The 12,139-nt window shown below is 50.9% G+C and overlaps 3 protein-coding genes across 3 annotated transcripts; 2 read left to right on the top strand and 1 right to left on the bottom strand.

Annotated features, from left to right (window-relative positions):
* Window positions 1–545: 545 nt before the first annotated feature.
* Window positions 546–1,820, top strand: IWZ02DRAFT_235006 (uncharacterized protein). The gene is made up of 3 exons (XM_066762995.1): window positions 546–820; window positions 874–955; window positions 1,012–1,820. Exons 1-3 carry the CDS (start codon window positions 785–787, stop codon window positions 1,560–1,562), a joined length of 669 nt encoding a protein of 222 aa, XP_066623925.1. The 5' UTR covers window positions 546–784; the 3' UTR covers window positions 1,563–1,820.
* A 5,932-nt stretch (window positions 1,821–7,752) lies between these two features.
* IWZ02DRAFT_234965 (uncharacterized protein) lies at window positions 7,753–8,160 on the bottom strand. Its single transcript, XM_066762994.1, has one exon. It carries the CDS (start codon window positions 8,028–8,030, stop codon window positions 7,818–7,820), a length of 213 nt encoding a protein of 70 aa, XP_066623924.1. The 5' UTR covers window positions 8,031–8,160; the 3' UTR covers window positions 7,753–7,817.
* A 2,633-nt stretch (window positions 8,161–10,793) lies between these two features.
* IWZ02DRAFT_432289 (uncharacterized protein) lies at window positions 10,794–11,474 on the top strand (the record flags this gene model as incomplete). Its single annotated transcript, XM_066766208.1, has 4 exons — window positions 10,794–10,801; window positions 10,853–10,959; window positions 11,088–11,188; window positions 11,247–11,474. 4 exons carry the CDS (start codon window positions 10,794–10,796, stop codon window positions 11,472–11,474), a joined length of 444 nt encoding a protein of 147 aa, XP_066623923.1.
* Window positions 11,475–12,139: the final 665 nt, after the last annotated feature.

Genomic DNA, 12,139 nt, shown 5'->3' with positions numbered 1-12,139 from the left:
TCAACGCCATGTGTGGTGTTGATTTGGTGTGGACGCTGTTGCTTCTGCTCCCAAGTCATCAATTTATTTGGTACTTTTGGGCTAATCCTGCTCAAGAACCGCCATCTTCTGGCTCGTGGCTTGCCATGATCTTTTTCGGCTGCAGTTCCTGCCTTATTTTCAAGTTCCTTATGCAAAGAAAGATTGACAGGGCTGCAACCCCAATCCTTGCCTGGATCCCTGTTATCCGTCTGTTTCATTTAAGCATCTTTCTGTTCTCACGCCTAAGCCGTTTCTTTACCATGCATGTAGTTAGGAAAACTCTTGCCGAGGCATAAAAGAGTGAGATCGCCTTCTCTGTGAATTATTCCGCTTTGTAATAGTGGTTCCAGATCATTGGGAAATGCGGAGGTAAGGTGAATGGCGCGAAGCTAAGCAATAAGGCTGCGAAGTCATGGATGTGACAATGCACATTTTCTGGAAGAAGTAAAGCGGCTTGGGATATGCCCAAACATTTCCAACCCTAAGTAGTCTTTCACGTTCATACTGAAAACATTGGGGAGGGAGCTCACATGTTGTGAAAGTTGGGTGGTTTCCTTCTCAGACCATTCCCCCGGCGACCCACGGAGAGGTGACTTTTGGGTATAAAATTTCCCCCGACGGGCACCTTTCTTCCTTTCCTCTTCAACCTTTAACCACCGTCAACCTCTGACCGTCTTCTACCTCTGACTCTGCCTCGGCTCAGAATTTTTCCTTCCCTCTACAGCACTCAACTTTCCACTTCAGCGCAAGATCATTGCCCATCATGCCTATGAACTGGAACTCCGATGCCGATGCTCGCGTCAGTACCCATCCCCATTTAAAAAAAACATTCCGCTGACCTCTTCTACTCAGCTTTTGGTGGGCATCGTCAACTTCACAGACTTCAAGCTCAACAAGGAGACGCTCGCCAAGTTGAACGAGTGGATGGGGCCTGGTAAGTTTCGCTTCACGCTCACTTTTGTTTGCGTTCCAGTTCTGACAATGCTCCAGACTGCGTCGGCCAGTCCATCTCTCAGCGCCTCATCAAGCTCAAGAAGAAGTTCTACGAGGATCACCCTGAGCTTGTTGGTGCCACTTTTTCTGGTGCGGGTTCCTCTGAGGCTGATCTCAAGACGCCCAAGACGCCCAAGTCGGCTTCCAAGGGCAACAAGCGCAAGAAGGCCGACAACGACGACGGTAGCGCCGACGCCGAAGCCGACGAGACCGTTACCCCGACGCCCAAGAAGCGTGGTCGCAAGAAGGCTGCCACTCCTGGCGCCAGCGACGAGACTGGCGAGGATGGTGCTGTTCCCCCCACTCCTACCCCCAAGAAGCGTGGCCGCCCCAAGAAGTCCGAAGCCGCGGCCGCCAAGCTGTCCAAGGAGACTGAGCAGGCCGGCATCAAGGAGGAGCCGGGCAGCGACAACGAGGGCCGTGCCGATTCCGTCATGGGCACCGCCGGTGACCAGTTGCTTGCCGCCGCCGAGGGCCTCAACGACAATGGCCAAGAAAACAACGATCCCAATGGTCGTCAGGCCGACAGCGACGATGGTGAGGCCTGAAACCCTTACATCATGAAAATTGCAACAACTTCTTACAACCATCACTGCGGATTTTCTCCTCGGCGTCCGGCGGTTGGATGAGGACATTGAAATTGCCGGCATGGTCGCCGTTCAGGAGTCTTACACAGTAAGACAAAAAGGGAGTACTTGGGGTTTTCGGAACGGTAGGAACAAAGGTGAATGATCTGTGGGTCTTCTAGGCCTGCAAGATATCAAAAATGCAATTCAGTCACTTCTATTCCGCGTGTCCATCAAAAGGCTAAGATATCCCGATCATGTCAAAAGTCACTCACCTCTGCTCCTGCATATGCCTTGTTGTTTTGACAAGGCTGCAAGCCAAGTCGCTCTGAGTTAGTCCCATATGGTCCAACCCGTATCCAATGATTTCGATACGATTTCTGCTTGAGCTTTGAATTATGTACGAGCCTTGAAGTTGGCAATCACAGACCTTGCACAACCCACACCACTCTTATTCACCCCAGTCTTTTCTTGGTTTGTCTTTTCTTGATTTCCCTCGGATCTGCAAGGTGCACAGCTTCCGAAGCTCGCATTATCACATCACTGAATCTACTTCGTCTTGCGCATGCTGGTTAATCTTGGTCTGGTGCACCTTGCTGCACCAGTCTTCAAGTAAAAGTTGATTCATGGATTTTTGTGACGCTTAGTCGTTCCCCTCGGCGACCACTGAATCTGCTTTGTCTTCCGCATGCTGGCCAATCTTGTTCTGGTGCACTCTGCTGCACCGGTGTCCAATAGAGAGTTAGTTCACGGATTCTCGTGATGCTTAGTCGCCCTCCTCGGCGACAACCGCCTACAAAATCACTTCCTCCTCCAACTCGGACTTCTTCCTCCAACCTTCAACATCCGAATCCATCCTTCCAACTTCAGCTCACCCCCAAAAATTATCCAAGTTTTTCAACTTCTTCTCAGCATCAGCAATGCGTCGCAAGTCCATGATATGGGATGCTGCGGCCGATGCCAAGGTACAACATCCTGACCTGTGGCTCGCGGGTTCTCTTGACTGACCCCTCACGCAGCTCTTTGCTTTGATCATGCAGTGCTACGAGATCAAGGTCGGCGGCCAGAATCTGGCTCGCATCAACGTCGCCATGGGTCTTGGTAAGTTTACACCCGCAACAGACACTTCACTTTCCGCACACACGTCTTGTCCAAACCATCCAAATCAAACCACCATCATGCTGCCTTCGTGTTTCACTTTCAAGTACTGATGAAATTAGAGCCTAAGTCACAGGCGGTCACTCACCGCATCGGCTCCCTCAAGAAGACTGCTTCTCTTCCCGTGGCTGGTGCTTCCACCACCGACGACATCAAGCCCATCACTCCTCGCAGCCGCCCCAGGAAGGCGACTCCCAAGAAACGCAAGGACAGCGTCATGGAGGACGACGAGTTCGCCGAGCCCAAGCTTGAGTTTGTCGACGAAGGTCTCTCCACTGCCGAGACTACTCCGTTCTACGATGGTGGCACCAAGAAGCGCAAGGCTAGCTCTTCTCCCGACAAGGCCCGCACCAAGTTCGCCAAGAAGCTTCAAGGCGAGGAGGAGGAGAACTTCGTCAAGGAAGAGGAGGAGGAGGAGGAGGAGGAGGAGGTCGACCCGTACGATGCCTCGGAGGAAATTCTCGTCTAACGTTGCAGACATCGAGGTCCATGACTGACATGACTTTGGTCTTCGCCCCGAGTCTGAAGGACATGAGTTTTATTTGTTGGTCTGGATGCTTGGATCCCTTGCGCTTGACCTCCCTTCTGTCCATTGACCTGGTTCGGTCAGTTTCAAGTGGCGAACACGGGTGCGAAAGGGCGCTGGTTGGTGCAGAGGCGTCGAAATTGATAGCGAATGGCGTCCAAAAGGGTCGCCCAAACTAAAAAATCAACTCCATGTCTTGAGCTGATACCGGTGTGCATTCGTAATTCAGTTGTGCAGGCATGATTGCTTCTGCTGGCTCTTTGGCAGCATACCATCATGGTAACTTAGCAAGTCTGACATTTGGTGTCAAGATAAGGAACGTGTGTTGCCGAGAATTCCTTTAGGTGGTGGCCTTGGGCTTACCTTGCTACAAGCTTAAAAAATAAAGGTGGTTGGTGTAAGGTTTGTACGTGGGGCGCCCCGATAGCTTACCGGGTGCTACTGTTACTAACTTCTCGTCCAAATCATTCTTTTCAGCCTAACCACCGACTGTAAATCTCTTGCTTTATTCGACCACTTCCCGTCAGGATGCGGCTCTTTCGAGGCCCCAAAACCGGCCACGGCCACCGTCTTCCTGGGCCAATAGCTCTCCCTCCAGAGCGGTTTACAGACAGAGAAGCGATCAGATCCGAGAGAAATCAATGGAAAGACGGATTGTCCAAAAACTGGCCCTCGAATTGATGATGGCCAGTTTTTGGTGCTGGTCGAGAGCTGCCGACGCAAAATCCATCGACCTATTCCGGAAAGCCCGCCATCAACATCGAGCTGAAGAGGACGTGCAGCGGGCTGGACCGCTCAGGTGCCCAATAAGCGAGGAGCCAGGACCGTGGTATCGGAGTCTGCTCTAGACTTGTGCGTGCCGCTGTGGATTTACTCCTGCAGCACGTTTCCCTGTCAACCAACCACATTCCTACCATCGCAGAATTGCCTTTTATTGGTGCTAAGATATTCCGCCGGCCCTCTCACAACAGCTCCATCTAACTCTCCTGAGTATACCTATAGACAGGAATCGGCCCGTTCTACTCCTACCTATGCCATGTGTTTCTGCTGAGCTGCATAGTGTTAAGCATTGCCCCCGCAGTACCGCCATGTCTCTTCTGGACTGCAAAGGCGCGTCTCCGTGATCTGTGATCACCAGCTTCACAAAGCGCAGTTGTGAGCAGAGGAGGGCCGAGTTTTGGCGATGCCGCGTACATCCTATTCGACCGATTCTGACCAGGCTCTACATTGGGCACTGCTGCTGTCACTTGGATCGACGGTCCGGAGCTGCGCATGAGGAAGTATCGCCCGGTCGACTTGGGCAATCTGCGGTTTGCTTTCAAGTACTCAAAATGACTGCTTGATGGCCCCATGCTGGAGAGCCAGCTTGTTGCAACCACAGAGCTGGTGGCTAGAGAGCTTCTCGTGAGCATATAAGGCTCAAGCTTGAAGCTGTGGACGCAGAATTGTTTCTTCACCGTCTGCAGCCACAAGAACTTGCTGCTCATTGTGACTGCTCTCCATCATCAATATCACTTGAAAAGAAAGCCCTCAATCGACAATCAACATGCCTGGCAATCGTTGGACTCTGCAGGATTTATTAATGGTTCATATTCCGCTGCAAGATTGTTGTTGTTTTGAGATGGCTGACGTACGCTTCCAGCTTTTCATTTGCATCCTCAAAAGGACTAGAGTCAAGCTCAGTGCAACCTACTGTGATCAATTTTCGAAAATGATGCGCAGGCGTGGCAGGCGTAATTGAAACCTCCCCCTCCGAACTCAAGATGCAGCCTGACAATACGCACAGATTTCTCCGGAAACGCGATTCGCCAAAAGTTGATGAAGATTCTAAATGAGGCGAACGAATCCGGCGAACTTTGCATCGAAGGCGATGATAGCAAGGTCACCACCCCGAAAAAGACAGCTTCGGCAAAACGTACTCCGAAGAAAAAGAACATCAAGAAGGAAGATTCCAGCGATGAATCAACCGCATCTCCTATGGAAGATGTCAACAGCACCATGACGGCCGCTTTGCCTTCTCGTCGTCTTCCGGAAAGAACCAAACGCCTTTCATTTTCTTATCGTGAGCTCGAAGGTGATGATACTGCGGACTCAGACGAGGATTTGCTACCAATGATCAAATCGGATGTGCTGGATGCTCAGACTGAGATCTAGGTCTGGACGCTCTTTTCCAGGCTCTCCGCTGTTCCTGTCTTTTTTTTTTTTTTTCTTTTCTTTTTCCTTTCAAAAACTCGAAGTTGGAGGGGTGCTCGGGCGAATGGCGTGCCGTTTGTTCCTAGTCCTTAGCAAGCTGATACCAAATTGGAACTCTTCCGTCTTTGCAGGCTGCTGTTCATGCACATGTGATTCCGATCCTCGAAGATTGCCAGGATGGACAGGCGTCTCTGAGACGAACTGCCCCAAGAGAACCTGCAAGAGTGTTTGGTCTTGGTTGGAAGTTGCTCCACCCCAAGTCCAATGTAACCAGGATGGTTCTCTGCTCATCTTGGCCCTGGATCGCGAGAGGGTTGGCGAACGTCCTCGCTGGGTCCACTTGATTCATGGCGGTATGGTGATAGTTCAGTGTAACCAGAACATGGCAGGTCGTCACAATGCAAGAGAGGACGACCCGATGGTGGCGCGTTGGAATAAGATCTTTGCAGAGCGGCCATGATTGAGTTTGGACAGTTTCCGTACCCATTTAACGCGCGTCTCTTCTTGGATGTGCTTCTGCTTCTCGCAGCTCTGATTCTCATGTCGTCTGTGATATTCTGGAAAAACACACTCCCAACAGATTGCACCAGAGTATTCCACGATGCCTAGCTGGGGTCCTGAAGATGAATTAGAGCTCTTGCGTCACTACTTCTCCATCAAAAATGGCGGCGTAATTACAAGAGAGCAAGCCCTCGAGATTTCGAAGAGGATGGGAGGACGTGAGTGTGACCCTTGACTCCAGTCACGGTTCCACTGTGCTTGAGAGGTTGCTCACACGATTCCTCAGGATTCACTCTTGAAGCCATTCGCCAGAGATTCAGCAAGATCCGCAAAGACGATAACGGAGGATCTTCGAAATCCAAAAACGGCAAGAGTCCACAGAAGTCGTCGCCGGCGAAGGACAAGCCGCGCGCTGGCGGAGAAAGGAAAAGAAAAAGAAACGCTTTGACCCCATCTCCATCTGCAAGTCCGACAGAAGCGGACATAGAGACACCCTCTCGACGAGCTCCTCCAAAGAAGTGTCCGCGGAAGTCGTACGTTGAGTCGGACGGCAACAACTACGACATCGATAATAAGAAGTCTTCGAAACCCGAGTCCAAGGCGAAGATGGACGTTTATGGCGCCGACCTGCCGGACAAGATCAAGTATGAAGACGAGGACGTGAAACTGCTAATTGATGGGGTGTCCTCCTAAGCCGTTTGATCCATTCACACTGTCAAGTTCTGACATGTCGTTGGCTCACGAGTCGTGGTGTTGGTTTTTAGTTTGTTGATTCGGAAGGCCCTATGAGGCACCCAAATTGTCAGGCGAAGAATGGTGGCTTGAAGGCGTTGTACGGTCTTTCCTCTCTGTTTTTGTAACTCAAACTGAAAATTGGACACTCGTTGCTTCCGAAACTTGCGCTACATCACTCATGGCGTCAGTTGCTCCCCATCTTCGTGAGACCATGGACATGGAGGTTTTGGGACTGTGGCCCATACTCGCTGATGATGAGTCCAGCAAGTTCTTTCTGATTCTCATAATCATTTCACCAGCACCTTCTTTCCAGCTGCCTTGCTCACAGTCTGACCTACCTGAGTAAATGCAGAAGTAAAGTTGCAATCATTGCAAATTTCGCTGGATCTTTCTGAACCAGGGTAGTCCAAGGGCAGACCGCAGCGGCCCAAGATGTTGGAACCCCTTCGACCTCAGGTCCGGAGCCGGATAGGCTCGAAATCAAAAACGAATATGGAAAGATCGAAACTCGAGCATGAGCGGGTCGGTTGGAGCTGCTGCTGGGCATTTCTGTGCCGTTGAAACACCATAGAGCTTACATATGCTCAGGTATTGCAAGCTTGCGTTATGGTAAGTTCAAAGCTACAGGGAGCCTTTCATGGCTGTAGGCCAACGCCTGCATTAGATGGATGCGGAAAGTAATGTGGAAAACCAACGCGAGCGCTGATTTATAACCAGATAGGGCGCAACTTGGGTACGTAAGAGCCCCGCTTGAGTGTCTACGCACTGTAAGCCAAACCATGGGCTCCAGAAGCTACAGAACAAGAACGGGATAGATAAAGGGCCGAACTAGACGTTTGATGATCGATCGTTCAAGCTTCCCCAGGGAATGAATGGTCTGCCCTGACACAACGAAGCGCCGACAAGGCCATGACATGTAGGAGTACTTATTGATTCCCCTTTGACCTACCCATTCCCGCTCTCTTTCAACCACTGCTCAGCCTGACGGATAATTGTTCAGATATTCGACTTCCAATCCACCAGAATGTCGCAACGCTTAGCGTGGACAATTGAAGATGACTTCGAGGTATTCTCATTCTTAGCCCAAATTACATTTTGAACAATGGACCTAACAGAAGATGCAGTTAATTTTCAAACTCATGGGACACCACCACGTGAAAGCTGGCAGCAAAGAGGTACTCAAGCAGCTTGCAGCAGAACTGCCAGGAGAGAGTAAGTATTTTCTGCAGTCTTGCTTCCATTCCAGGACGCAGTCTTGAAGTGAACGATAGACTTGCGGGAACTACGCACAAGATTCTAAGTGCTCCCATCCAGGGACTCCTAAGGCGATTAGTCATCGGTTGCAGAAACTGCAATACAAGTACCAAATAGAGACGAAGAAGAAGACGGACGATAGTCCTACCAGTGTTCCGGCGACCCCAAAGTCCCCAAAGTCGTCGAGGGTAGCCAAGGCAAAGCCCTCTCCCCTGAAAGGCAAGAAGGGCAAAAAGGTTGGCTCTCCCCAACTGTCGACTCCGAGCCAAGGTGATGGAGAAGTGAACCAAAATAAGCCCTCGGAACCACGGGTACGGTCTGCAAGAAGAGGATCGAAGAAAAACTACGCTGAGATTGACATGTCGGAGTCTGATGGCGTTGAACGTAACGAAATGGGAGGAATTACGTTTGAGAATGTTGAGATCAAGACCGAGTAAGCCGAGAAGTGAGTTGGTTTGTCTTTGTGGCGTTTCGATTCTTTCCGTCTTTCCTTCCTCCGGGGATTGGGGCAAACCTGTGTGCGGCTCGCGACTGCAATGGCGACAACGAGGCTGTCAGTGTACCTCACCATCTCATTCCCTCTCTGATTCCTTCTCTTCGATCGGGTTTCTTTCGTCTTCATTCCTTTGAGAGCCGGGATTTCGCCTTGACAGCGTCGCTCGAGGCATACCGTTTATCCAAGGCCCCAGTCGTAGTCGCGGACGACACTAACACTTGCACCATGGCTCGCTCGCTCTTGTCTCTTCAGGCCCGGAGGGTCCATGGTTTACTGGCTTGATTTGAAAATCCAAAATGTCCGTAGCAGTGAATGTTTCATTCTTTGGTCCTGTTCGTCTCGCGGTGTATCGATTGTGTTCGGGCGTCCGAGTTGTCCGTGAGGGCCATCAGCTTGTTTCCTCGGGAATTCGCTGCCCGCTGCGTCTCCCACATTTCCTGACTGACACTCGCTCCCACCCTCCCTTGGCCGTGTCTGGAGGCACTTGTCGCTTCCTGTTGCTGGCCGAGGAAAGCTAAACCGATCGAGAGACTTGCATTGATAGCAATTCAATGGATGTCGTGATCACCTCAATCAATGGCATGTGGCGATCGTGATTGAGCAGCATTCTGAGTCAATTCGTGCTTGCCTTTCGCGGTCCTGGAGAGTGTAGCGATGTGATCAGCAGTAGCTTGTCTCAAGATGCCGCGATGTACATACATCGCGTGTAGTTGTGGTCGAAAACCCACCTTTGACCATCAAGATTTGTGCCAAAGTCAGTTTCAGAGCATTAATCGTACCGCTCCGAGCCCATCTGACTCGCAGTAAAGCAGCGATAGCAGGTCAGAGCCTTGGGCCAAGTACCAACATGCAGTAAAAACTCTGTGACTGATGGGACCTAGCTACGATGGGTTGAAAAGAAGGTTCCCGCGCAAATCCGTGGCTGCGAGCGAGTCAGTGGATGTACGGTCAGTAAGGGGAGCAGGGCTACTTATTCCGACCTCCCTTTGCCCACCTTTTTTCTCTTCTCTCCAAGCACCTCTCATTCATCAACCACCTTCAAGAATCCTTTCCTTAAGATCTTAAGTCATCATTGATGTTTGATATGAAAATCCCTCAGAGTGCTTTCAGATGGGGAGCCCCTTGATAGGCGATGAACTTTTGGTATCGTTGATACCTACCTTGTCTCCTTGATGAGTGGCCTTGCTCTGCTTTGTTAGTTGCTCTTGCACAACCTCAGAAGATGTCGCATTGTCGACTTGAGAGAGGTTGTCCTCAGAGAATCTGCTGCGAATTAGACACACACATTTTTCGAAGTCCAGTAACAGCCCTCGATGAAGAACCTTGAATTCTCTTGCGTGGTCGTGTCCGGGAATGATCACCGAGTACACAGCGAGAGAAGGTCGGCTTCTGCCACCATTGTGCCCTCCAACAAGGGTGCAACGGGCGCGAATGGCGCGTCTCCGAGTAGGTGGCGTCAGGCCCGATGTGACTGAGCTGGCTTCCAGCGACGAAGTCTTGCAACAAACGTAGGTCAATTGCAATCTCCTCTCTTATGGTTGCCGAGGCCGTTCTGGTTCACTGGAGTCTGCGGTGCGATCGCTTTTACTGCTGATGGCGGCAGTGAGGACGGACGAAACAATATCAAAGATACGGCATCATGGACGTCGCGTACCTTCCTCTTGAAAGGGAAAAAGATGAGTTCCAGGCTCCAAGAGCTGAAGTGTCTTGTTCGAAGTGTTCGTGCCCATTGGCAGATACTCACATTCTTATTTGCCTATTTCCTTGTAGCAGTTAGCTTCATTTCGCGATATAACGCCATTATTGAAAAGAGTTCATCCCAGAAGTTGAGAAGAATCTCGCCAATGTTTATGTGGTATTCCAGAGAACAGCCATTACTGCAGATGAGCGGCAGCCAGAGACCTGATCAGATGGAGTTATAAGTCACTGGTAGACTTTGGGCATGAGTTTGCGGTCCTTGCTGAAGTTTTGATGGGACCAGGTTGCACTTGTCTGGTAATTGTTTTAGTATCCTGCGGTAGGCCACCTCCCATTCGTCTGGCTGACTTTCGTACAGGGTGATTGTGCTGTGCTTGTTGGTGACTACCTGGGAGGGTGAGGTTGAGCCTTGCCTGTCGGCGCCCATCGGCTCAGAGGACAGGGTGATTGCCGCCCACGATGCTGTGCTAGGGTATATTTTAGTGGTTCAGTTGGCACCTCACTGCCTCCACCTTCTCTAGAAAATTCTACCATTCTACTCCGTCGACCATTCCAACCCCATTCGCCTTGGCCTTCCAACGTCCTCAAGCGAAAGCTCTGCTCTTCATCAAGTCTTCAAGTCTTCAACCTTCCAAGCTCCCCAACCATCAGGATGGTGTTGTATGTTAGAGCCCATCAACTGAACTTCCGCTTAGCTTACCTCTTGCGCAGTTGGACCCCCGAAGCGGAGGCTCGTGTCTTTGCCTGCGTCCTTACCCTCAAGGACATTAAGCTGTCAAAGGAAGATTACAATGAAATCTCCAAGATGATGGGAGGAGGTAATTCGCTAAACATTTGCCTACCTTTTCCTGCGTACAAGCCTTTGTTTTGATTGTCTCACCCTTGCAGCTCTACCACATGCGCGCGTTTCTCCCAGTCCCCAAAGAATACTAACTTCAAGCTTCAGAATTCACCGGCGAGGCGATCCGCCAGAGGGTTACCAAGAAGATCAAGAAGCCCTACGATGGCGTCAGTCCTAAGAAGACCGCTGCCAAGGAGCATCTGGAGGTCAGTCCAGACTGTGCTCAAATATTCAACCACATCAGCTGACTCAATCGGAATCCAGATGGACAGCCCCAGCAAGAAGCCCAAAAGCTTCAAAGGTTCCAGCCCCATCAAGAAGACTGTTGCCGCCAAGAAGCGATACGACAGTGCCTTCGCGAACGATGACAACGGCGACGACGAAGTGGCTGTGAAGGAGATGAGTCCTCTGCCCAAAAAACTCAAATCCGAGCCGAAGGGCGACAAGGACTCCAGCGACCTGATTGATCCCCTCGACCCTTACGCCTTTTAGACGCCTTACTCGCCTGAAGCATCCTCGCGGCTCTTCTCTCTTGCTCTGTCCGCTCTCAACCTTCCCCGTTGCCACGACATGACAACTTTTGGGTTTCCCAATTTCTTGGACGAACGGAAAGCGCGATGGAACAAGGAAAGCAAGACTGATGGATAACAAGGGAGAGCACAGCCGATTCTGGAGATACGGCGGTGTTTGTGTTTCGGCAGAATCTTCTTGCCCAAATCGTTTGACATTCGAGGTTCGGTACAGCCATTTCGGCAGAACCCCCGGTCGGTAGGCAATTCTCGGATAATGAAAATCGGTTCATGATTCAATTATCTTGTACCTGGCGACGGGCCGGTTTGAAGGTGATGGTAGACGCGCATTGCTTGCTCTCTCGGTTCGATCTAGGTTTCTCGTTTGGAGTGGTGCCGATAGCTCTTTCCGAGGCAGAAAACCATGTGCTGAGCTGCCACCACCATGGATGCCGAATTTGGTTTGCCTGCGGTGAACGGCAGCCTCTGGCTTAATCGGCAGCAGTGCATGAATGCTCCATGGGCGCAGTCACAGTTCCGGGAGCTGGCATTTCTTTTGACACCCAAAGTGCTGCTATGGAACTTCTCCACATTCTCTCGTGGCCGAATCGGTGTTTCTCCTGGACAGCCTGCATATGCTGCTGCAAC

Source organism: Phyllosticta citriasiana, assembly GCF_038021145.1.
Source record: "Phyllosticta citriasiana strain CBS 120426 chromosome Unknown IWZ02scaffold_5, whole genome shotgun sequence".
Classification (NCBI taxonomy): domain Eukaryota; kingdom Fungi; phylum Ascomycota; class Dothideomycetes; order Botryosphaeriales; family Phyllostictaceae; genus Phyllosticta; species Phyllosticta citriasiana.
Note: the sequence above shows the minus strand (reverse complement) of the source record. Positions and strands in the feature narration are given on the sequence as shown.